Source organism: Dipodomys spectabilis, unplaced genomic scaffold (assembly GCF_019054845.1).
Source record: "Dipodomys spectabilis isolate Male_0828 unplaced genomic scaffold, ASM1905484v1 ptg000119l, whole genome shotgun sequence".
NCBI lineage: Eukaryota > Metazoa > Chordata > Mammalia > Rodentia > Heteromyidae > Dipodomys > Dipodomys spectabilis.
The window spans coordinates 4,164,172-4,189,934 of NW_024870796.1; the positions used below are offsets into that span (position 1 = coordinate 4,164,172).

The 25,763-nt window shown below is 39.3% G+C and overlaps 1 protein-coding gene across 2 annotated transcripts in view; it reads left to right on the top strand.

Moving 5' to 3' along the window:
* The window catches only part of Fnip1 (folliculin interacting protein 1), a 90,312-nt gene that overhangs the window by 10,402 nt on the left and 54,147 nt on the right, over nt 1-25,763 (top strand). For both annotated transcript variants that reach the window (XM_042688803.1, XM_042688804.1), the window contains exons 2-3: nt 24,418-24,544; nt 25,397-25,531. In XM_042688803.1, coding sequence (XP_042544737.1) covers nt 24,418-24,544; nt 25,397-25,531 — 262 coding nt within the window. The remainder of the gene's footprint in view (nt 1-24,417; nt 24,545-25,396; nt 25,532-25,763) is intronic.

The window sequence follows — 25,763 nt, forward strand, 5'->3', positions numbered from 1 at the left end:
ATTTTTCTTGTTCTAAAAAGTAAATTAATACTCATTTTTATTCAAATGAAGGATTTTGTTTTTATTTACTTTAAAAAATTTTTTTTTCTTTTTTGGGTCCGGTCATGGGGCCTGAACTCTGGGCCTGGGTGCTGTCACTCAGCTCTTCAGCTCAAGGCTAGCGCTCTACCACTTGAGCTACAGCGTCACTTCCGGCTTTTTCCTTTTTGCTTATGTGGTGCTGAGGAATCGAACCCAGGGCCTCCTGCATTCAAGGCAAGCACTCTACCACTGAGCCACTTTCCCAGCCCTTACCTTTAAAAATTTTAAATGTCTATCTCCTAAAGTGAAAATCCTATTTACTGGCAATCTTAACTACAATTATTTAATTGGTTTATTTTATTTTTTTATATTTTTTAATTTTTTTTGGATCCGGTTGTGGGACCTGAACCCTGGGCCTGGGTGCTGTCCCTCAGCTCTTCAGCTCCAGGCTAGCGCTCTACCACTTGAGCCACAGCGCCACTTCCAGATTTTTTTTTTTTTTTTTTTCTGCTTATGTGGTGCTGGGGAATCAAACCCAGGACCTCATGCATGCAAGGCAAGCGCTCTACCACTGAGCCACCTTCCCAGCCCCTAATTGGTTTATTTTATAGCATGTATAATTGTTTCAAAATCATACTATCAGCATTGTTACTAGTTACAAAACTCACAAATGCCATCTGACATTTGTTTTTTGGTTATATCCTGTGTTTTAAAGTCTGTTGAAATAATTCTTCCCTGTGTAGTTAGATCACCAATGGAATATTATGTAATACAATATAGTTAACTTCTTTTTTTAAAATAAGATCTTTGATGGCCTTTTTGTTTTCTAAAACATTGGGTAAAACATGATTCCCAAGTGAAAGCTATAAAACAAAGGCATAATTTTAATCTCCTTTTCTATCACTTTCTGTTTTTCTTTCCCCTAGTAGCCACCTTTACTTAGTTTTCATATTTTTTCTTTCTCTGTGTGTGTGTACGTGTGTATGTGTATGTACGTATGAGTAGGTGTGTGCTGGTACTGGGACGTGAATTCAGGGCCTCATGCTATCACTTGGGGTTTTGACTCTTAGCTGGCACTCTATCACTTGAGTGTTTCCCTTTTTGTTTGCTTTTGAGACTGGGTCTGGGTATGTCGCCCCTGTCTTTGAGTTTGCTATGTAGCCTGTGCCGTCCTTGAACTTGCATTCTTCCTGCCTCAGCCTAGCACGTGCTGGGATTATTATAAGTGTGCATTGTAACAGCAGGCTTGTTGTTCTCGTTCTCTTCTCCGCCTTCTTTTTCCTTTTGTTCTTCTTGTGGTTCTTCTGTGTGAACTTAGGGCTTGATTTTGTTGAGCCACACCTCCAGCCCTTTTTTCCACTGGTTATTTTTTAGAGTAGGGTCTCACTTCCTACCCCACATGTGTCTGAGCTGTTACCCACCTACTTTAGGCTTCCTGTCATTGCTGGGGTAACAGGCACATGCCCTCATATCCCGTTTCTCTTTGTGGAGATGGACTCTCACAGACTTTTTCTGTCTGTACTGGCCTGGAACATGGTACTGACATTCTCAGCCTCCAAAGTTGCTAGAATTCCTAATGTGAGCCACTGATCCCTGACTTTTAAATTTTTTTAAATGGCTACAGACAACTCATTGAGTAATTGCAACCATTCCTTTAACCAGGCTCCTATTGATGGACTTTTAGTTGTTTCCTATCTCATGCTTTAATGAATGGCGTTTTGCCTGCCTTTTGTATCTGAATATTCCATCAAATAGTCCTTTTTTTTTTTTTTTTAAAAATGCTTTCACTAATTTATGAAGTTATACTTAGTTCTCCATTCTGCATTTAATGTACGAATCTTAACCTAACATGAAATAATCTGTCCACTATCATAAAAGTTGTCTTGCAGAGATAGTTATTTTAATTTGCAGCTACCAGGCCTTTTATGCCTGGAAGAATTTATAGGAAATACAATTAGCAAATTTAACTGGCGGTGGTAAGAAAAACAGCAGGAGACTCCAAACATTTTATCCACTGTTGAGTTTTTCTTTATCCCATTGCTTTCATCCCATTTCTATAGTTTTTAAAGTATAGTTTACTGAAGTATAACGTATTTGGGAAATTATAATATATTTATAATTCAGAATAGTTCAGAATGATTTCTTAAAGTGAATACACTTATGAATCAGCACCCAGATGTAGAAACATTACCAGTGTCTTAAAAGCCTACCTCATTTCCCCTTTTAGCCACCTTCCTTCCCTCTGCCTAAGGTAACCACTACCCTGACCTCCCTGACCTCTTTCGCTGTAGACTTGTTTTGTCTGCTTAGCTATATGTACATGAAATCATACTCCATTTGTGTATTCATTCTTGTGTCTGACTTATTCATCTTTCAAATTTACATTATTGCATATCGTAATAGTTGTTGTTGCTGACTAGTACTTTGTCCTGTGAATATATAGCAGTGTATCCACTCTTGTGATAGAGAAGTCTTTCTTTTTTCGTTTTCTTTTCTTTTCTTTCTTTTTCTTCTTCTTTTTGTTTTTTTGCCAGTCCTGGGGCTTGAACTCAGGGCCTGAGCACTGTCCCTGACTTTCTTTTGATCAAGGCTAGCACTCTACCACTTGAACCACAGTGCCACTTCTGGCTTTTTCTGTGTATGTAGTACTGAGGAATTGAACCCAAGGCTTCACGCATGCTAAGGACCATTCCTAGCCCGTGAGAATTATTTCTAACCAAATGAGTGGTTTCAGTTTTTCACTATTTAATAGTGTTGAAATAAAAGAAGTGTTGCAGATGAATCCTGTTACATACATTTTTTAATAGATGCTGAGAACTTCATTTCTCTTCAGTATTCTATGTTGAGTATACATTATATGATAATAGTTCCCAGCTCATAAAAATTTTTGGATTGTTTACAACACAAATGGTACATATGTCAGAGTTACCTACATATTCACCTTCATTATAATTAGGCACTGTATTTATCATCAACCAGTGTAGAGACTATAGAAAATATGCAGAAGTTCACCAGTATCCACAGTTTTGCTCTGATTGCAGTATAAGTATCGTTTTACAACTTTGCTATTCATAAGTGTTATGTCAAACCTTCTGGACACGAAGATTAATATAAATTAACTGCGAAGGAACTCACAATCTATTACATAAAGTAAGATGTGAACATAACTTCTTTTGCATTTAAATGCCAGAAAGAATGTGCTTACTATAGTAAGTAGAACCAGTTTAAATATTTTTATCTAAGAGGAATAAGAGGATTACAATTCAAACAAATATAGAGAAAGGATTCCAGAGAGTGAGAACAACATAGTCACAAAGATGGAAGGTTACAGATATATTTAAAAAACTTTGTGGCTCCACTCTTGCTGACTGGCAAAAATAAATAAAACAAGAGAGCCAGCCACTGGTGGCTCATGCCTATAATCCTAGCTACTCAGGAGGCTGAGATCTGAGGATCATGGTTCAAAGCCAGCCTGGGTAGGAAGGTCCATGAGACTCTTATCTACAGTTAACCACCAGAAAACTGGAACTGGTGTTATGGCTTGAGTGATAGAGTGCTTGCCTTGAGTTGAAGAGCTCAGGGACAGGACCCACACTCAGAGTTCAAGCCCCACACCAACCCGCTCCTCCCCCCCAAAAAAAGATAAATAAGGTCCAGATAATGGAGAGTATAATATCAATAATTTTTAATAAACAATACATACTTGGATGTTTGAAAAGAGATGATATTTGAATACTATTTATGTGGTTTTGATAATTATTTTACCTGTGACCTTCAGTTTGCAAAAGCAGCTAATAAAACTGTGATTAGTATAGGTATTATCACCCATTTCTTATGCCTGCCTTCAGTTATGGGATACTATACAACCAACTCATGTAGGTAAAGCTTTAAATTCTGTTGTTTCTATTCACAAAGTCGTGCAGTCAAAATCACAATTTTAGAACATTTTCACCACCTGAAATGAAAACTCATACAAATTAGCAGTAGCGCCTAATTTTCCTGCCTTCCATCGTCTTTACTCAGCTTTAGACAGCTAGTGGCGTGCTTCCTGTCTCTACAGAGTGGGCTACTCCAGATGTTGCATATAGGTAGAACCATTCAAGGTCTGGTCGTTTGTGACTGACTTCTTTAACTTAGCATACTATTTCCTAGGTTCATCCATGTTGTGGCATTTATCAGTACTTCATTTCTTTTTGTTGAGAACAGTATTCCATTGTATGAATATACCACATTTTTAAAGTCATTCACCAGTTAATGGATGTTGGGTTGTTTTCAGTTGTTGACTTTTGTAAATAGTCTATTTTGATTATTGTGACTATGGTGAACATTTGTGTATTTGTGTGTGTGTGTGTGTGTGTGTATTGACATGTTTTGTTGTTCAGTTAGGAGTAGAATTCTGAGTCATACGGTAACTCCCTTTTTTAAAAAAATTGAAGCATTACTAAGTTTTCCAAGTAATTTACTGATATATCATTGTGGTGCTGAGTCAAAATACCAATTAACCTGGAACTGATAACTAGTAAAATTTGTTTGAGAGGCAGGGAAAAATAAATAAAAAAATATATATCTGTGTCACATATGTTTTGTGTATTTAAGACAAGCAGAAAACTGGGCACTGGTGGCTTACCCCTGTAATCCTAGCTACTCAGGAGGCTGAGATCTGAGGATCATGGTTCAAAGCCAGCCCGGGCAGGAAAGTCTGTGAGACTCTTATCTCCAATAAACCACTAGAAAACTGGAAGTGGCGCTAGCCTTGAGCTGAAGAGTTCAGGGACAGCACCCGAGCCCAGAGTTCAAACCCCACGACCGTCCAAAAAAAAAACAAAACCAAAACAAAGACAAACAGAAGGTGAGGTAATTTACCATTATTAGAAAAATACTTGAGATATAGGGAAGGAAGGAATAGTAAAGGACAAGAAATCACATGTTGACCTCAAAAGACTCCACATAGACTAGCTCCTTATGACCCAGCAGTCCCACTTTTAGGCATTTACCCAAATGTTCACAAACAAGACCCCACACTAAAGCTACCAGCACGACTATGTTCATTGCAGCATTATTTACCATAGCTAAGATACAGAACCCAGTAGATGAATGGATCAAGAAAATGTGGGGAAGTGGCGCTGTAGCTCAAATGGTAGAGCGCTCGCCTTGAGCTGAAGAGCTGAGGGACAGCGCCCAGGCCCGGAGTTCAAGCCCCACGGCTGACAAAAAAAAAAAAGAAATACCCTCATTGGGCTGGGAAGGTGGCTCAGTGGTAGAGCACTTGCCTTGCATGCCTGAGGCCCTGGGTTCAATTCCTCAGCACAACATAAGCAAAAAGAAAAAAGCCGGAAGTGGCGCTGTGGCTCAAGGGGTAGAGCGCTAGCCTTGAGCTGAAGAGCTGAGGGACAGCGCCCAGGCCCAGAGTTCAGGCCCCACGACCGGACCAAAAACAGACAAACAAAAAAGAAAATGTGGTATATACACACAATGGAATTCTATGCCTCCATCAGAAAGAATGACACTGCCCCATTTGTTAGGAAATGGAAAGACTTGGAAAAAATTATATTAAGTGAAGTAAGCCAGGCCCAAAGAAACATAGGTCCCATGGTTTCCCTTATTTGCAATAGCTAGTATATGTCTGAGTCAAGCAGAAAAGGTGAGTTAAGTTGATGTTAGGGAAATGAACCCTAAGATATGTATTCAAATGTTTTTTTCTTTCATGCAATTGTTTCTAACACATTAATAAGATTATTTCTTTGTTGCTTTGTCCCTCCCCCACTTATAACCCCTGCTTTCACTGTATTTGATGTTGTTATAATTTGTGGAGGGGAAGGGAAAAAACAAATCATTTAAATAGGGATACAGGTGGACCCATTGCAACAATGAGACATACAAGTTGTTATGTCGAAAACGAACTTTACAACTTTGGTGGGGGGGGGTGGGGGGAGGATGGGATGGGAAGGGGAAACAAGGAAGAGGCTACAATGCTTGATAGGAAATGTACTCATTATCTTGCCCATGTAATTGTAACCCCTCTGTACAGTATTTTCACAATTAAAAAAAAAGAAATAACGTGTTGAGATATAAAGAATAAAATAGAGCCGGGTGCTGGTGGCTCACGCCTGTAATCCTAGTTACTCAGGAGGCTGAGATCTGAGGATCGCGGTTCAAAGCCAGCCCGGGCAGGAGAGACCGTGAGACTCCGATCTCCAATAAACCACCAGAAAACCGGAAGTGGCACTGTAGCTCAAGTGGTAGAGCGCTCGCCTTGAGCTGAAGAGCTGAGGGACAGTGCCCAGGCCCAGAGTTCAAGCCCCACGACCAACAAAAAAAAAAAAAAAAGAAAAAAAAGAATAAAATAGAATTAAAACATTCTACAGTTCTTTTATCTTTTGAGAGAAGGAAAATAGTAACTTAAAAATACGAAGTATGTATGTTAAAACTATAAGGTTGAATAGTAAATGCATTGAATTAGAGTATAGTTGGCCCTTTATGTCTTTGTGCTCTATATCCTTAGATTCAACCAATTATGGATTGAAAATATTTGGAAAAAATATGTTCGTACTGAATCTGTATAGACATTTTAAATTGTGATCATTCTGTAAGTGATACTGCAACTATTTATGAAACATTACATTTCATTAGTATTATAAATCATTTCAAAATGATTTAATATATACAAGAAGATATGCCTAAGTTGTATGCAAATCTGACAACTTTCTATAAAAGACTCAAGAATCTTTGGATTTTGGTATCTGAGAGGAGTTCTGGAATAACTCTGTATATGGAGGGACAATAATGCATACAATACAGATGAATAGAGGAAAAATAGAAAAATACTCAAAAGAATCTTAAAAAGATTAGGAAAAGAAATAGGAGTCACTTAACACATTCAGAGAAAAGACTAAGGTAGTAAAAATAAATTCAAATGGCTGGGCAGGTTGGCTCATGCCTGTAATGCCATTTATGCAGGAGGCTTAGGAGGATCAATGTCTAAAACTAGTCCAGGCAAACACATGAGACCCCATCCCAAAATATGACTAAATAAGAAAAAAAAAGAAGGCTGAAGGTATGGTATGGCTCAAGTGGTAGAATGCCTACCTAGCCAGTAGGAGGGCTGAGTTCAAACCCCATTACAACCGAAAAAGTAAAAAAATAAAAAAAAAAAAGATTACATTAAGCCCGGCCCTAGTGACTCACACCTGTAATCCTAGCTACTCAAGAGGTTGAGATCTCAGGACCACCTTTCCAAGCTAGCTCAGGCGGAAAAGTCCCTGTGAGATACTTATCTCCAATTAACCAAGTGGTTGAGTTGCTAGCCTTGAGCACGAAGAGGCTCAAGGTCAGCGCCCAAGCCCTGAGTTCAAGCCCCACAACTGACCCCCCCCCCCAAAAAAAAATATATATTAGATGAGAGCAGATTAAATAATATAGTTAAGATGAAACGTTGTTTGGTTAGAAAAATAAAATCCACATATATTTGCTGTTAAAAAAATTCACTAAGCCAGGTACTAGCAACTCACTCCTATAATCTAGCTACTCAGGAGGCTTAGATCTGAGGACCATAGTTGGAAGCCAACCTGAGCAGGAAAGTCTGTGCGTCTCTAGCTCCAATTAACCACCCAAAAGGCAGGCATGGAGGTGGCTTAAGTGGTAGATAATAGCATTGAATGAAAAAGCTCAGGGGCAGCGCCCAGGCCCTGAGCTCAATCTCCAGGACCAGGGGCTGCCCAGACTGGGTGCTGGTGGCTCATGCCTATAATCCTAGCAATTCAGGTAGCTGGTACTTGAGGATCATAGTTTGAAGCCAGCCCATACACACAAAGCTGAAAGACTTATCTCCACTTAACCAGTAAAAGGTTCTAACTGTAAGAGGTGGCTCAAGTGGTAAAGTGCCAGCTATGAGCTGAAAAGCTGACCAAGAGTATAAGGCCTCATCCAATCCCCAGACTGGAATCCATTGTATTTTTTTGGCATGGAAATGTCACGATGAATTCCTTCCTTACAGAGCTAATGTATGTTAACTTAAAAAAGAAAAGAAAAGTTGTCTTAAAACTGGGAAAACCAGGACTGGCGCTGGTGGCTCACGCCTGTAATCTTAGCTACTCAGGAGGCTGAGATCTGAGGATCACGGTTCAAAGCCAACCTGGGCAGGAAAGTCTGTGAAACTCATATATCCAATTAAGAAAACCAGAAGTGGTGCTGTGGCTCAAGTGGTAGAGCACTTGCCTTCAGCTGACGAGCTCAGGGACAGCGCCAGGCCCAGAGTTCAAGCCCCACAACTGACAAAACAACCCCCGTCCCCAAAACAAAACAAAAATAAAAAAACAAAAACTGGAAAAACCATATCCTTGAGATATTCATGCTTGAAAGAGAAAGAATTAGGAGTAGGGTAAAAGTCAGGAACCCATTCACTCTGTATCGTTGATTGTTATTCATGTTACCTGACTATGTTTACTCATAGTGCTAATTTTGAAACAGGAAAAGAATCTGTTTCTAATTTTAGAAAAAGCAAAAGCAGGAAATACCATTGTATGGAATCTTTGGTAATGTCAAAATTATGAATGTGTCCAGGAGTGAGTTAAAACAACATAGCTAGCCAGGCAATGGTGGTTCCCTTCTGTAATCCTAGCTACTCAGGAGCCTGAGATCTGAGGATTGCTGATATGAAAGTCTGTGAGACACTTACCTCCAATTAACCACCAGGAAACCAAAAGTATTGCTGTGGCTCAAAGTGGTAGAGCACTAGCCTTGAGCAAAAGAGCTCAGGGACAGTGCCCAAGCTCTGAGTTCAAGCCCTGGGACCAACCTACAAAATCAACAGCAATGTAGCCCTTAATCCCAACTACTTGAAGTGCTGAGAAAGGAGGATTGCTTCAGTCCAGGAACTAACTAGAAGCTAGTCTGGGCAACAAAGGAGCTCAGTACAGGAAATTTAGGAGCACAGTAAAAAACAAAAACAAAAACAAAAAAACCCCACAACAACAACAACAAAAGGAAAAATGATCCAATCTTAATACAGATGCAGAAAGATTAGAAACAAAAGGTTAGGGAAAAATATTTAGACAAATAACCAAAAGAAAGCTAGACTATCTCGTCTTATAAAAGTGGACTTTAAGACAAAAAAATACTAACATAGTCTAAAAAGCTTAATTCCCTTGAATGTTTTAAAAATAGGTAGAGCAAAAATTGTCAAGGAGAAATGAACATACCTAATATTACAGTAAGTGATTTTAGCATATTTCTCCCTCTTACCAAGTAGCAAGTAGAAACACAAAATACAATAGAGCCAGGTGACTTGTCGCACACTTGTAATCTCAGAACTCAGAGGCTGAAGCAGAAGGATGGCAAGTTCCGAGGCAGCTTGTGCTATATAATTGAAACTTGTCTGAAAACAAGAACAACAACAAAAAAATGCCCAAACATATGAAATACAACCAACACTCTCACTTTATATAATAGACTCATATAGAAATGTATACTCAACAGTTGGCCAACACTTGTGGAAATGAGAGAAAAGAAGAAACCCTGAATGGAATTCATAAACAGCTATAACTGAATTATAATAATCTTATTACATAACTTGAGATAAGGCTATAGTTTTATTGACAGTGAAATTTATAAGGCTTTGTATAAAAGAAGAGCAAAGGCTCAAAGTTTAGTGAGTGTTCTACTTCAAGACTTAGGAAAGGAAAATAGCCAAGGATGGTGGCACATGACAGTAATCCCAGAATTTGGGAGGCAGAGGCAGGAGGAGCTTAGGTTTAAAGCTGGCCTGGGCTACAAAGTGAGGCTATGACCCCATCCATTCTTACCCTCCAAATAAATACATAAATAAATAAGTAAAGCAAAGAGCCAAACTAATAAAATAATAAAGAAATGTACAGTAAAAATTTAAAGTCCTGGAAATTTTTTTTTAGATAAACATGGTAAAAATGCTAAAAAGAAACAAGGTTTATGGTTTATTTAAAAATAAAAATGGAGCCAGGCACTGGTGTGTCTCACTTTTAATCCCAGCTACTCAAGAGGCTGAGTGCTAAGGATTGTGTTCAAAGCCAGCCCAGGCAGGAAAGTCTGTGAGACTCTTATCTCCACCTACCCACCAGAAAATCAGAAGTGGCACTGTGGCTCAAAGTGGTAGAATGCAAGACTTGAGTGAAAGAGCTTGGGGACAGTACCCAGGGCGAGTTCAAGCCCTATGAGTACAAAAACAACTAAAAATAAAACAAAAATTGAATATTTCTACAGATAAGAAGAGATGAAAAAGAAGTACAGAATGTGTTACTAACTTTCATAGTAAAATATTTATTGCTTTCATGTCAGGTAGAATCTCAAGCACTTTAGATATGTCAATTCATTTCATTCTCAATAATTCTATAATTTTTTTTTTTTGGGTCCGGTCGCGAGGCCTGAACTCTGGGCCTGGGCGCTGTCCCTCAGCTCTTCAGCTCAAGGCTAGCACTCTACCACTTGAGCCACAGTGCCACTTCCGGCTTTTTTCTTTTTGCTTATGTGGTGCTGAGGAATCGAACCCAGGGCCTCAGGCATGCAAGGCAAGCGCTTTACCACTGAGCCACCTTCCCAGCCCTATTCTTACTTCTAAAGAGAGCACAAACCTCTGAGAGTTTAGGTAATGTTCTCAAAGCTTAACAGGTAGCAGAAGGGGGAACATACTGTGATTTGTCCCTTCTGAAACAAATTTTGGAGTTGAATCACCATTTTAGAATATTAAAAAGCTAGAAGCATTTTGGGGAGGTAGTTAGGATTATTAGATAAGGTTATCAGAGTTGAACTGGTGATTGAATACTGGAACACACACACACACAACACGCACACACACACAGACACGCACGCACGCACTCACGCACTCACGCACGCACCACGTACTCTGATCCCTGTGCAGCCTTGGAGCTTTACCAACAAGTAACCTAATATACTACATGCTTCTCACTCGCTCTCCAACCAGAACTTTGTGCAAAAATAAATCTGTTCTCTTTGTAATTTGCGCATTTTCTGGTATGGTATTGGCAACAGAAAAGAGACGACTATAGGAAGTCATCTTCCTTTATGGTGAAACCTCTTAGCAAATTTAGAAAGGAATTGTCTCTATCTGCATACTATTTGGTGGTTAAAATGTGTCCACCCAAACTATGGCCAACGTATTTGGAGAAAGAGGAGTACAAACTGGTTGGCATTAGTTTGGCAAAGACTGAAAAGTTGGATGGTACCAAATATTAACAGTGAGGAGCCGTGAGAATCCTTTTGCAGTCTTCGTGAGAGAGATTGGAAAGCAAACTGGTATTGTTTGGAAAGGAGAAAAACCTCACATTTTGCATCCTAGAGGTTCACTGTAAGACAGTTTACTTCTCACCAAATTTTCTTTTTTTTCTGTTGGTCGTGGGGCTTGAACTCTGGGCCTGGGTGCTGTCCCTGAGCTCTTCAGCTCAAGGTAAGCGCTCTACCACTTGAGCCACAGTGCCACTTCCAGATTGTGGTTTATTGGAGATAAGAGTTACACGGACTTTCCTGTTGGGGTTGGCTTTGAGCTGTGATCCTCAGATCTCAGCCTCCTGAGTAGCTAGCATTTAACAGGCGTGAGCCACTGGCTCTCATGTACAGCTCTCATGTACCTTTTATATATCTCAGTTCTCAGACTTAGGGCCATGTTACTGTTCTGGCCAATTGGCTATAAATGACCTTTTATGATATCTCTTCAAATTTTATTTTGATTATTTTGTGGGTGTTCATGCACTAATCTTGGGGTTTGAACTCAGAGCCTGAGCATTGTCCCTGAGCTTCTTTGTTCAAGGCTAAGCCCTCTGCCACTTGAGCCACACCTTCACTTCACTTTTGCTGGTTAATTTGAAATAAGATTCATATGGACTTTTCCTGCTGGTGATGGCTTCAAACTGTGGCCCTCAGATCTCAGCCTCCTAAGTAGCTGGGATTATAGATGTTAACCACTGTGCCTGGAGGTAAATGATTCTCTTAACTTCATAGCACTGAGAAATTTAACAGGAAGTATCTTCACTTGTTTAAGTAGTATCTTAACTACTTGTTTGATTTTCTCTTTTCTTCTCTTTTTTTTGTTGGTTGTGGGGCTTGAACTCTGGGGCCTGGGTGCTGACCCTCACTAAGCTCTTCAGTTCAAGGTGAGCGCTCTGCTGCTTGAGCCACAGCACCACTTCTGGTTTTCTAGTGATTTATTGGAGTGGTTTATCAGAGTCTCATGGACTTTCCTGCCTGGGCTGGCTTTGAACCATGATCCTCAGATCTCAGCCTCCTAAGTAGCTAGGATTACAGGCGTGAGCCACTGGCGACCGGCTTGTTTGATTTTCTTAAGTATTCAAATGGACTTCTTATAAGCTACATTTTACAACTGTGGATGTTGTTTTTTAAATCAGTGATTAGAAATAGTTTATTATTAACCATTTATTAAATTTAGTGTTCCTATACTAATTTAGATAAGAACCCAATTAAAATTATTAGCATACAATTTTGCACTTATCCAGAGAGTAGAAATAACTAGGAAGGATGTTAAGATTTTTATAAATTCAGAATCAAATTAATATATGGGAGCTAGGTGCTATGCTTCATGACTATAATCTTAGCTACTCAGGAGGCTGGGATCTGAGCAGCCTGGGCAGGGAACTCTGTGAGATATTCTCATCTCCAATTAATAACTTAACAACTGTAAATGGAGCTGTGACTCAAAGAGGCAGAACTCTAGCCTTGAACAAAAAGAGTTCAGGGATAGAGCTGGGCGCTGGTGGCTCACGCCTGTAATCCTAGTTACTCAGGCGGCTGAGGTCTGAGAATCATAGTTTAAAGCCAGCCCGGGCAGGAAAGTCCATGAGACTCTTATCCCCAGTTAACCACCAGAAAACCAGAAGTGGCGCTGTGGCTCAACTGGTAGAGCACTCGCCTTGAGCTGAAGAGTTGAGGGACAGCACCCAGGCTGAGAGTTGAAGTCCACGACTGACAGAAAAAAAAAAAAAAAAAAAGAGCTCAGGGATAGCACTCAGGCCCTGAGTTCAAGTCCCAGGACAGCCCCTCCTCCAAAAAAAGAAATTAAAATACTCTTAATTAGATTAGATATTTTAATTGTAAATGAGATGTTTCTTGTCCTTACTGTTTTTGTATATGTATAAAAGTTGCCTTGATGTTTTTCATTTTCTTCTGTCAAAGTTTTGTGTTGGATAAATACTGATATGTTTACATGTTAGTTTTAAAAGCTCAGAGGAAAGGTTGTTCAGCTTTCTGAAGCGATAGCATGCACAATAAAACAACTGTTTGCCAGGAAAAAAAAAAGCCCTGTTGTCTTCTAGTACCAGTTGGTATTACGTAGGTTTGTTTGCTGTCTCATATCTTATTTATAGTAGTTTGGAACTGGAAACTAGATCCTAAAAAACACTGATGTTCTACTGTAGCTTAACTATGCATTCGAGTCTTTTCTTTGGTTATAATTGTTTTTACTTGCACAAATGCTTCTAAGAAACAGGCACTGTATTTAGATCAAATCTATTTGTGTGTACCTTAATACAGAAACTATAAGTATACAGAAAAGATGATATTTAGAAAAGCTGTGTTACATTAATAAAATACAAATTAGTAGAATATGTCTTAGGATCCTCAGAGGCAAACCTTTATCGGAATAGTTTATTGGAAGCTTCTTCCAGACCTCTTTCTCTAAACAAAAAAAAGAGCTTCTGTTGGGAGAAATATCAAGTCCTCTGTTTCTAAAACTATTCCAAATATATACCAGAAATTCTAGGGCTCTTAAGAATGTGCAAATGTTTACATGGTAATTTTACTTCAGTGTCTGATCTTTTTTTGGTATTTGAGTTTCTTGATATTTAGCAGTTATTTAATTTTGCTTTTCTCCTTCAACATGCGGACTTAAACATTGGGCTAAATGCATTTTTTTGTTTTTCATTTTATTTATTTATTTATTTATTTTTTTGTCGGTCGTGGGGCTTGAACTCTGGGCCTGGGCGCTGTCCCTCAGCTCTTCAGCTCAAGGCGAGCGCTCTACCACTTGAGCCACAGCACTACTTCCAGTTTTTTCTGCTTATGTGGTGCTGAGGAATCGAACTCAGGGCCTCATGCATGCAAGGCAAGCGCTCTACCACTGAGCTACCTTCCCAGCCCTAATCTTTGTCATTTGGTCTGATTACTGTTTGATAGTGACAAGTGCCTTTGTGAATGAAGTTTTCAAAATGCTACAGAATATAATGGAAAAGCAAGAACTAACAGAAGATAACACATGTTTTCAAAAGTCAGTCTGAAAGACCTTTTAACTCATCCCCAAAGACTTGTGTAGTATGATATTTTAGAGGTGCCCTCTAATATACTACTTCTGCATTGTTTTGGCAATAAAAGACTGATCTGTTATAAAAATGTAAAGGAGTTAGCTGGGCATGGTGGCCTAGGCCAGTTATGGGAGGCTGACACTAGGAGGATTGCAGTTCCACACAAACCTGAGCAAAAAAAAGAAAAAAGAAAAAAGGTTCAGAGAATACCCATTTCAACAGATGAAGCAGTGTGTGGATAGTGCATTCCAGCAAGCAGTATATATAAATAAGGAGATTGTGGTCCAAACAGAAAGCAAGAGCCCATATCATAAAAGGCTGGAAACATGGCTTGAATACCATACCTTGCCTGTCTAGCAAGCACAAAGTTCACATTTTGAGGCTTTTTTTTTGTTGTTGTTGTTTTTGTTTTTGTTGGTCGTGGGGTTTGAACTCTGGGCTTGGGCACTATCTCAGCTCTTCAAGGTGAGTGCTCTACCTTGAGCCACAGCATCACTTCTGGTTTTCTAGTGGTTTATTGGCGATCAGAATCTCATGGAATTTTCTGCCCAGCTGGCTTTGAACTGTGATCCTCAGATCTCAGCCTCCTGAGTAGCTAGGATTACAGGTGTAAGCCACGGGCACTTAATAAAAAAACAAACCCAGCCGGGCGCCAACAAACCCAGCCAGGCGCCGGTGGCTCACGCCTGTAATCCTAGCTACTCAGGAGGCTGAGATCTGATGATCGCGGTTCAAAGCCAGCCCAGGCAGGAAAGTCTGTGAAACTCTTATCTCCAATAAACCACTAGAAAACCTAAAGTGGCGCTGTAACTCAAGTGGTAGAGCTCTAGCCTTGAGCAGGAAGAGCTAAGGAACAGCGCCCAGGCCCAGAGTTCAAGCCCTACAACCAAAAACAAAAACAAAACAAAAAAAACCCCCAGACACTGTGCTAGGCTTATAAAAAAAGAATGAATGTTTTAGGCGCAGTGTTCCATTTTTCTTCCTTTAATTTGAAATATTATCAACATTTTACAGAGTTTTGTATTTTTTGCCCATATCAGAGCTACTCACTTGGCTTGCTTGCTAATGGTTGGCACCAACCTCTGCTTTTTTCTGGTTAAAAGAGAGAATCTCACAGACTTGTGCCCTAGCTAAACTTCAACTTCTGTCCTCCAGGTATCAGACTTCTCAGTAGCTAGGATTACAGGTGTGAGTCACTGGTACTTGGCTATTTCATAGTTTGAAACAATATAAAGTAGGCACCTAGGGCATATATAGGATAAAGCATCCTAACACAACAAAAAACAAAAATGAAATATTTTAAAATAGTGTATTATAAACAAAGTATATCCTATTAATGTTTTTTTTTTTTTTTGGTCGGTCATGGGGCTTGAACTCTGGGCCTGGGCGCTGTCCCTCAGCTCTTCAGCTCAAGGCGAGCGCTCTACCACTTGAGCTATAGCGCCACTTCCGGTTTTCTGGTGGTTTATTGGAGATAGGAGTCTCATGGTCTCTCCTGCCCGGGCTGGCTTTGAACTGTGATCCTCAGATCTCAGCCTCCTGAGTAGCTAGGATTACAGGCGTGAGCCACCAGCGCCCGGCTTTATCCTATTAATGTTACATTTTAAGAAATAGTTATCATGTTTTGCAGTTTATTAACAGACATAACATTGAAGAATGTAGTATGTAATTGATGGTGGAGAAGGAAGATGGTGGGAGAATGGAGGACAGAGAGAGAACTAAAGTGAAAGAAAAAGAATAAAGTTATAAATAAAGTAAAATGAGGAACTGAAAGAGAATAGCATTATTATTATTATTATTAATTATTATTTTGTTCTGGATATTGGGGAATGATTTTTGGTCTCAGTGTGTTCTGGAAGAGCGCCTGACATATGTTAAAATACAGTTCAACTAAGCTAAAAATGTCTTTCATGAAGTAGCCAAGTGATATAGTTGAATTGAAGTTTGTATATTGAAACAAAAATTTTCTCCACTCCTGGGGATTGTAACTCAGGGCCTTGGACATTAGGGAAACACTCCATATTGTTGGGCTACATCTCTACAAAGTCAGTGTTTTGTTCTAGACTTGTCTCCTTGAATTCATCATAAGAGTTCAGATTAGTGAGCTGGTTTATATACTGACTTCTGGTAGCCTTGATCATTAGTGCTTGCCTGTCCACTTGCTGGCCAGCAGGTTAGAATACAAGTATACTGTGACTTCCAAGAATACGTACTTGGACTTCACTGAAACAAAGAAAGTTGGGGCACATTGAGGAATGATTTTCTTTAAAAATTTTTGTTTAGTAGGTGAATAAACCCACTTTTTTTTTTTTTTTTTTTTTTGCCAGTCCTGGGACTTGGCCTAGGCACTGTCCTTGAGCTTCTTTAGCCCAAAACTAGCACTCTTCCATTTGAGCCACAGTGCCACTTCCAGTTTTTCTAGTGGTAAATTGGAGATAAGAAGTCTCAGGACTTTTTAGGGCTGGCTGGCTTCAAACTACAGTCCTCTGATCCCACTCTCCCAAGTAGCTAGGATTACAGGTGTGGGCCACTGGCACCTGGCCTCTACATTCCTTTTTTTTTTTTATTGAGTAAAATATTTTATATCAAAATTGGGTAGTTTACCCCCCTGCCCCCTGCCAAGGAATCAGCACAAATTTCATTGTGTCTAGAAAGGAAAAGTATAATGATTAATCAGTGGAAATGTATGATTATAACTTTGGATTGTGAAATTTCTTTTCCCTCCTAATTCACATGGGTTTTGTTAACTGACCTAATGTTTGCTACTTTTGTTTTACTTGTCAAGGTGATATACAGAGGGGTTACAGTTATATAAGTAAGGTAATCAGTACATTTCGTGTCAAACTTACTACTCCTTCCTTCATTTTCATCCTCCTTTCATTCACTCCTCCTATCCCCCCAAGTTGTACAGATCATTTCCAACATAATGTCTTGTGAATATCGCTGTTGCATTGGTTTCCCTTGTCCTTTGTCTCACCATTCTGTTGTTCCCCTTCCCTTCCCCATTTCAGATACCAGGGTAGCAAAATCAAATAACAGCTACAACAGGGGATATACCTTAGGGGGAAGACTATAAAAGAAACAAGAAGTTACAATGATAACAAAGAAAACCCTCTTGTGTCCATGTCTTGGAGTTCATTTCACTTAGCATCATCTTATGTAGTCATATGTATGTAGCTATTGAGCTATTCTGCTCATCTGTGAAGATTATCTTAGACATACACTATTTATTGCAAATAAGGGAAACCATGGGACCTATGTTTCTTTGGGTTTGGGTTACTTAATATGATTTTTTACATTTCTTTACAAATGGGGAGGGTCATTCTTTCTGATGGAAGCATAGAATTCCATTGTATGTATCTATATATGTGTATATATCTTTTTAGGTTTTTGGTCGTGGGGTCTGAACTCTGGGCCTGGGCGCTGTCCCTCAGCTCTTCAGCTCAAGGCTACTGCTCTACCACTTGAGCCACAGCACCACTTCTGGCTTTTTCTGCTTATCTGGTGCTGAGGAATGGAACACAGGACCTTGTGCATGCAAGGCAAGCACTCTACCATTGAGCCACCTTCCCAGCCCTCATATTATCTTTTCTTTTTTCTTTTTCTTTCTTTTCTTTTTTTTTTTCTTTTGGTCGGTCATGGGGCCTGAACCCTGGGCGCTGTTCCTTAGCTCTTCAGCTCAAGGCTAGCACTCTACCACTGGAGCCACAGCGCCACTTCCGGCTTTTTCTGCTTATGTGGTGCTGAGGAATCGAACCCAGGGCCTCATGCATGCAAGGCAAGCGCTCTACCACTGAGCCACCTTCCCAGCCCATATATTATATTTTCTTGATTAATTTGTCTACTGAGTGCATCTGTTTTGGTTCCATATCTTAGCTGTGGTGAATAATACTGCAATAAACATAGTTGTGCTGGTAGCTTTGGTATGGCCTTGTTTGTGGAAATTTGGATACATGCCCAGAAGTGGGATTGGTGGGTCATAGGGGAGCTCTATGTTTAGTCTTTTGAGGAACCTCCATACTGCTTTCCAGAGTGATTGAACAAGTTTACACTCCCACCAGCAATGCAGTAGGGTTCCCTTTTGGCCACGTCCCCCCAACATCTGTTGTTACTAGATTTCTTGATTATAGCCATTCTAACTAGGGTGAGGTGGAATCTCAATGTTGTTTTGATTTGCATTTCTTTTATGGCCAGAGATGTGGGGCATTTCTGCATGTGTCTATTGGCCATTCTTACTTGCACTTCAGTGAAGTCTCTCATTAAGTCTTAGCCCACTTACTAATTGGCCTCCACATTCTTTATGTGGGCTCTTGAAGAGCTGGCTTCTAGCCACAGTTTGCTGAGTTCCTGCTTTGGTTTCCTGGCTGCCATGAGGTAAAGAGCCTTCTTATCACATTGCCCCACATCATCATGTTCTGTGCAAGCACATGGGACTAAGTGGGCAGGGGTGAAACCCCTGAAACCATGAGCCCAAATAAATCTTTTTTTTTTTTTCCTGTGAAAAGTTTCTGTCAGGTACGTTATCACAGCAGCAAATCACTGGCTGACAGAGCAACCTTAGAAAATTAAAAAATAATAGTGATGAGATTGACATTCCTGATCTATACATCTGCCAGCACAGCACTTAAGTTTACAGACTACTTAGATTTTTTTCTTAGTCATTTATTTATAGTAGAAGAGATAAAAGAATTGGGGGCTGGGAATGTGGCTTAGTGGTAGAGTGCTTGCCTGGCACGCATGAAGCCCTGGGTTCCATTCCTCAGTACCACATACATAGAAAAAGCCAGAAGTGGAGCTGTGGTTCAAGTGGTAGAGTGCTATACTTGAGCAGAAGAAGCTCAGGACAGTGCCCAGACCTTGAACTCAAGTCCCAGAACTGGCAAAAGGAAGAAAGAGAGAATTGGAAACATATATTTTATGTCTGTAAAAGTCCTAGACTCTTTAGTGAAACAAACAAAAAAAAAAGAGGAAGCTGTAGAACTTTTGTTTTTCTTTTTCCTTTCAAAAATAGGTTTTGTCATGGCAAGAGATTTCTTAAAGGCTTCTGTTCTCCCCTGGTCCCATAGCTGTTTTGAACCTTTTCGTATTATGGAGTGGAGATGCCTTTGAGTTAAATTCAGACGTCTTTTTTATGTCACCTGACAGTCTTGTGGTTTCAGATGAGTATGGTTCACTGCTATTATTAACCTGGCTTGGCAGTTGTGCATACCTGGAGTTTTTAGGGATTTTGAGAAGTGAAGCTGCTTTAATAGAAATAGGGTATCAGTAATGTCGTTTAATCCAACATGTTTTTTTCAAATCTGTGAACCTAAAAATCACCCCAAAACTAGTTATAACTTTGGTGATATATTTGCTTTCGTATATGTGAAAGTGCTAAAATGTTGTAAGTACTTGTTTTACGAGAAGTGAATTTATAGTCAATGGACTTCTTGAGTTTTATTAGATATTTAAAAATATATCATTTACATATACTTATGTTATTTTTGTGTATCTGACAATTGTGTCATTCACTGTGCTTTTTTCTCTCTGTACCTAAGAACATTTACTGCAAATATTTGGAAAGCAATATGTTTATAAAACTAAATTCAAAACTTGACATTGTAGTAGTATATTGTACATAGTCTATTTATTTATTCATTTATTTATTTTGGTTGGTCATGGGGCTTGAACTCTGGGCTTGGGCACTGTCCCTCAGCTCTTCAGCTCAAGGCAAGTGCTCTACCGCTTGAGCCACAGCGCCACTTCTGGTTTTCTAGTGGTTTATTGGAGATAAGAGTCTCACGTGGACTTTCCTGCCGAGGCTGGCTTTGAACTGTGATCCTCAGATCTCAGTTTCCTGAGTAGCAAGGATTATAGGCGTGAGCCACTGGCACCTGGAAGAGTCAAATATTTTTAAGTAATTTGACATCCTCAACAAAATACAGGGGAAAAAGTTTCTAAAATGCAAATATAATTGAAAGAAGATATATATCATAGAAGATATGAAGTAAGAGCAAAGGGAATTGGAAGCCAGGTGCTGGTGGCTTGTGCCTATAATCCTAGCTACTCATACGGTTGAGATCTGAGAATTGTGGTTCAAAGCCAGCCTGGGCAGGCAGTAAGACTCCTATCTTCAATTAACCACCAGAAAATTGGAAGTGATGCTGTGATTCAAAGTGGTAGAGTCCTAGCCTTGAGCAAAAAAGCTCAGGGACAGTACTCAGGCCCTAAGTTCAAGTCCCACCAACAAAAAAAGGGTTGGGGGGAGGGTGGTGAGATGGGAAAAACAAAAAAAAACATGTGCTGGGAAGGTGGCTCAGTGGTAGAGTGCTTGCCTTGCATGCATGAGGCCCTGGGTTCGATTCCTCAGCACCACATAAGCAGAAAAAGCTGGAAGTGGCGCTGTGACTCAAATACTAGAGTGCTAGCCTTGAGCTGAAGAGCCTGAGGGACAGCGAGCGCCCAGGCCCAGAGTTCAAGCCCCATGACCGACAAAAATAAATAAATAAATAAAAATAACATTATGTGGCAATATTAAGTATTACAGGGCTCTCAACAAAGAGTAGACTTGATGGTTTTGAGAGTTTAGTAAGTGGTAATCCTACACTGATCACAAAAAAAGTTCACTTAAGGTTTTTGTTACACTTAATGTCACATTCTCCTAATACATTTCAGGAACAACTCATTAGGCAACCTTTTTTGAGTCAGTTGTGGTGCTTGAACTCATTGAATACACCAATATTTAACATCCTGGCCTCCCAGTTTCTTCTTTTGTCCCTCCCCTTGGTCTCTTCTTGGTTATACTTGGAGCAAATTGAAAGATACTCATATCCTTACTGAAACTTATTTTTTTTCCTTCAAGACTACTGTTTTGTTTCATCCTTTTCTTCAATTAAGTTCATTTGGACCATATTTCCTCAGCTAATGAAGTCCAGACTTTATGTTGTTTTATTGTAACTGCAAAGCAAAATCTATTAAATTCAGTGTTTTCCATTATTGGTTTCTACGAGACTACTTTTCTGATTATTTTGGGCCTTGAACTTGGCCTGGGTACTGTCCCTGAGCCTCTTTTTGCTCATGGCTAGTGCTCTACCACTTGAGCCACAGTGCCACTTTGGTTTTTGAGTGATTAGTTGGAGATGAGTCTCATGTGATCCTCAAATCTCTGAGTAGCTAGGATTACACCGTGAGCCACCAAGCTGAGACCCACCTTGGTCTGGCCTTTAATAGCTTCTTTTACATAACCATAAAGCACAGTTTTTTGTTTTTTTTTTTTTGTACAGGCTGTTTAGTGTGATACAACTCAGTGTGGTCTAAGGATATTTCTGATTGAATGTTTAAGGTAAAACATACCAACATTTAATTAGGATTACATAGGAGGAAATGAAAATGTTATTTTCTGTCAAGAATGGAGGTGTTTTCTGTTGCCAGTTACAGGTAGTTTCACATGAATTATTAATACAGATTTAAATTTCTCTAAAGGAAATGAAGGAACTTAATCAAGATCTGTTATTGGTAGATTACAAGGAATTGTAAGGAGGGACAAATCTCCCCAGACATTCAAGTTTTTTCTTTTATCGTGTGTGTGTGTGTGTGTGTGTGTGTGTGTGTGTGTGTGTGTGTGTGTGTGTGTGTGTGTGTATGTGTGTGTGTGTGTGCGCGCGCGTGCGCGCTGGAATTGGGCTTAAACAATCAGGACTGGAGTGCTGTTCTTTAGCTATTTTTGTCAAGACTGGTTAGTCATACTTCCACTTCTGGCTTTTTGGTGGTTAATTGGAGATGAGAGCCTCATGGACTTTCCTGCCTGGGCTGGCTTTGAACTGAGATCCTCATATCTCAGCCTCCTGAGTAGTTAGGGTTACTAGCATGAATCACCAATGTCTGTTTTAGTGTTATAATTTCTTAGCAACTGACAGTAGTATGTTGGTTCACCAAGCTAATTTCTCCATCATTTCATTCACCGTTTTTTTTCTTTTTTTCTGATTTCATTTGTCCTGTTTGATCTTTTATACCATATAGCTATAATATAGATGTAGGAGAAAAATGAGGGAGGGGTAAAAAGTTTGACACTCACTACCTTATGTATGTAACTGTAACCCCTCTGTACATCATTTTGACAATCAAAAAGAAAAAAATATATAGATGATAGTCATTGCCCCAGTATAGCTGATATGACTCTTTCCTTGTGCCTAACTCTTAGACATACCTACGCTCCAAACTTTTTTGTTGTTGTTGATCGTGGGCTTGAACTCAGGGCCTAGACACTGTCTCTGAGCTCTTTTTACTCAAGGCTAGTGCTCTACCACTTTGAGCTACAGTGCCACCCATATAGTAGATCTAGAAGTCAAATTATTACTAAAGAACACATTGTAGATCTTTATATAAAATAGCATTACTTAAGTCTGAAAAGTTATACAGTTATGACCCTTTTTTTGTTGTGGGGTGTAGGGCTTGAACTCAGGGCCTGGGCACTGTGTATGAGCTCTTTTGCTCAAGTCTAGTGTTCTACCACTTTTGAATCACTGCACCACTTCTGGTTTTCTGGTGGTTCATTGGAGATATAGAATCTCACAGACTTTCCTGCCCAGGCTGGCTTTGAGCTGTGATCCTCAGATCTCAGCCTCATGAGTAACCAGGATTACAGACATGAGCCACCAAACTATTAAGGCTGTTAGTTGCTTTTTAAAATTATGATTACAGTTTTGAAAACTAGATATGCATCCATAGACAGAACTTTGCTTGTCTTTAACTTTTTTTTTTTTTTTTTTGGGTCTGGTCATGGGGCCGGAACTCTGGGCCTGGGCGCTGTCCCTCAGCTCTTCAGCTCAAGGCTAGTGCTGTACCACTTGAGCCACAACGCCACTTCCGGCTTTTTTCTTTTTGCTTATGTGGTGCTGAGGAATCGAACCCAGGGCCTCAGGCATGTCAAGGCAAGCCCTCTACCACTGAACCACCTTCCGAGCCCGTCTTTAACTTTTTGTATAAATTGAAAAATACAGTTAGTATTTGTGTTACCTGTTTTGTTCACAATATAGCCTTAATTTTTTGCCTATATTGTGTTTGTGGTATGGTTTTCAATAACATAAAAAATATCATAATGTATTTATCCACTCTGCTATTGGTGAATATTTTTTCTTCAATTTGTAGCTGTTAAGAACAGGCCTGCTATAAATATTCTTCTATTGTGGTAAACTTTTTTGAAGTAGAATTGCTGGAATCAACTTTAATTTTAGTAGAGTGAGTGAGTGAGTGAGAGTGTGTGTGCGTGTGTGTGTGTGTGTGTGTGTGTGTGTGTGTGTGTGTGTGTGTGTGTGTGTATTTTTGCCAGTCCTGGGGCTTAAACTCAGGGCCTGGACACTGTCTCTGGCTTCTTTTTTGCTCAAGGCTAGTACTCTACCACTTAAGACACAGCACAACTTCTGGCTTTTTCTGTTTATGTGGTACTGAGGAATCAAACTCAGGTCTTCCTGCATGCTAGGCAAGAACTCTGTCACTAAGCCACATTTCCTGCCCCTGTTGTACCAATTTTTATTGACAGCAACATTGTTTGAGATTTTCCACTATTTATTTATATCTTTCAACTCCTTTGCTGTTGTTTAAACTGAAAATAGTTTCTGTTTTCACATTTATCTTAAAGGTCAGTAGCTGAGTGTTAGTGGCTCATACCTATAATCCTAGCTACTTAGGAGGCTGAGATCTGAGGATCATGGTTCAAAGCCAGTCTGGGCAGGAAAGTCTGTAAGACTCTTATCTCCAGTGGTGTTGTGGTTCAAAAGTGGTAGAACAGGGACTGGGAAGGTGGCTCAGTGGTAGAGTACTTGCCTTGCATGCATGAGCCCTGGGTTCGATTCCTTAACACCACATAAACAGAAAAAGCCAGAAGTGTACTGTGTCTCAAGTGGTAGAACACTACCCTTGAGCAAAAGAGTTCATATACAGTGCCCAGGCCCTGAGTTCAAGCCTTAACAACATTAAACTCAGTAGTGCTATTTTATATAAGACCTACAGTGTGTTCTTTAGTAATAATTTGACTGCTAGATCTATTATATGGGTTTATTTATAAGGATATAAATTGACATTTTCTAAAGTATATCTCTGATGTACTTTTTTTCCTTTTTAGTTGGCCTTTACCAGAGTTTGATCCAAGCCAGATTCGACTGATAGTATATCAAGACTGCGAAAGACGAGGGAGAAATGTCTTGTTTGACTCCAGTGTTAAGAGAAAAAGTGAGGACACATCAGTTTCAGTGAGTATCATTATTGATTTGATTGAAGTTTAATGTTGGATATTTTAATAATGAAAGAAAGGGTAGGTAAAAGTTCAGTTATGGTATTTTTGTTTGTGATAAGCATTTGTCTGTAGCATGTTTAAAATTCAAAGTCCTAATTGTGAGGGTTTACTTTTTAAGAAAACACTTTCATTATTCCTTATTATTCTTATTTCATTATTTCTTAGCTAGAAATTGTAGTTCAATTTTTTTTAATATGATTGTGTTGTTTGGTATAGCAGAGTTATTGGGGTCTTTATGGCAGATGTGGTTTAAACCTCTTGTTTTGTAATTGTGGAGAATGGGACCTAGAAAAGTGAAAATATCTGTTTAAAGGTACAAAACAATTTAAGGCTCTAGGCTTTAGAACACTGTATTTTCTCCTACGCTAAAGTGTAAAGACAAGAACAACTATTCTGTAAACTTTGACACTGTATTTTGAAATACGTTGTAAATGGCTTAGAGCTAAGTTAACCTAGAACTAAAATCCTCCTAATCTCTGCCTCCTGAGTGCCTTCAGTTACAGGTGTCTTTCACCACTCTGCTGTTTAAGTCATTATTAATAAATACTGCTTTAGCCACAATGATGTAGAGTAATTGCTGTGATTTAAAAATGTCAGGTGGAAAAATGTACTAGACTCAACAAATGTTGTAGATTAGCTCTGAATAAAGAAAAATGGACTTAAATAGAGCACAAATGAAGAAGATATCATTTTAAAAATATATTATTTTGCCATTCTAGGGTTTTCCAAAGGGTTTTATACTGTAGTTTATTTTGCATATAGTAAGAACTCTGTCAGAATATGAATGGAAATATCATCTGTGTTTCAGAAATTGTGTAGTGATGCTCAAGTTAAAGTCTTTGGGAAATGCTGTCAACTGAAACCTGGCGGAGACAGTTCTTCCTCTTTGGATAGTTCCATCACTTTATCCTCTGATGTAAAAGAGCAGTGTCCAAAGTACCAGGTAAAATCACCAATTTCATTTGTTTATTCATTCACTTATAAATAGTTTTGAGTGCCATGTTAGGACCAGAAATATCACAGTGACTAGTCCTTATCTCCTTAGGATTTCATTATGGTAATTATTTTTATTTTTTTATTTTTTGTCAATTGTGGAGTATGAACTCAGGGCCTGGGGGTGCTGTCCCTGAGCTCTTTTGCGCAAGGCTAGCACTCTACCACTTTGAGCCACAGGA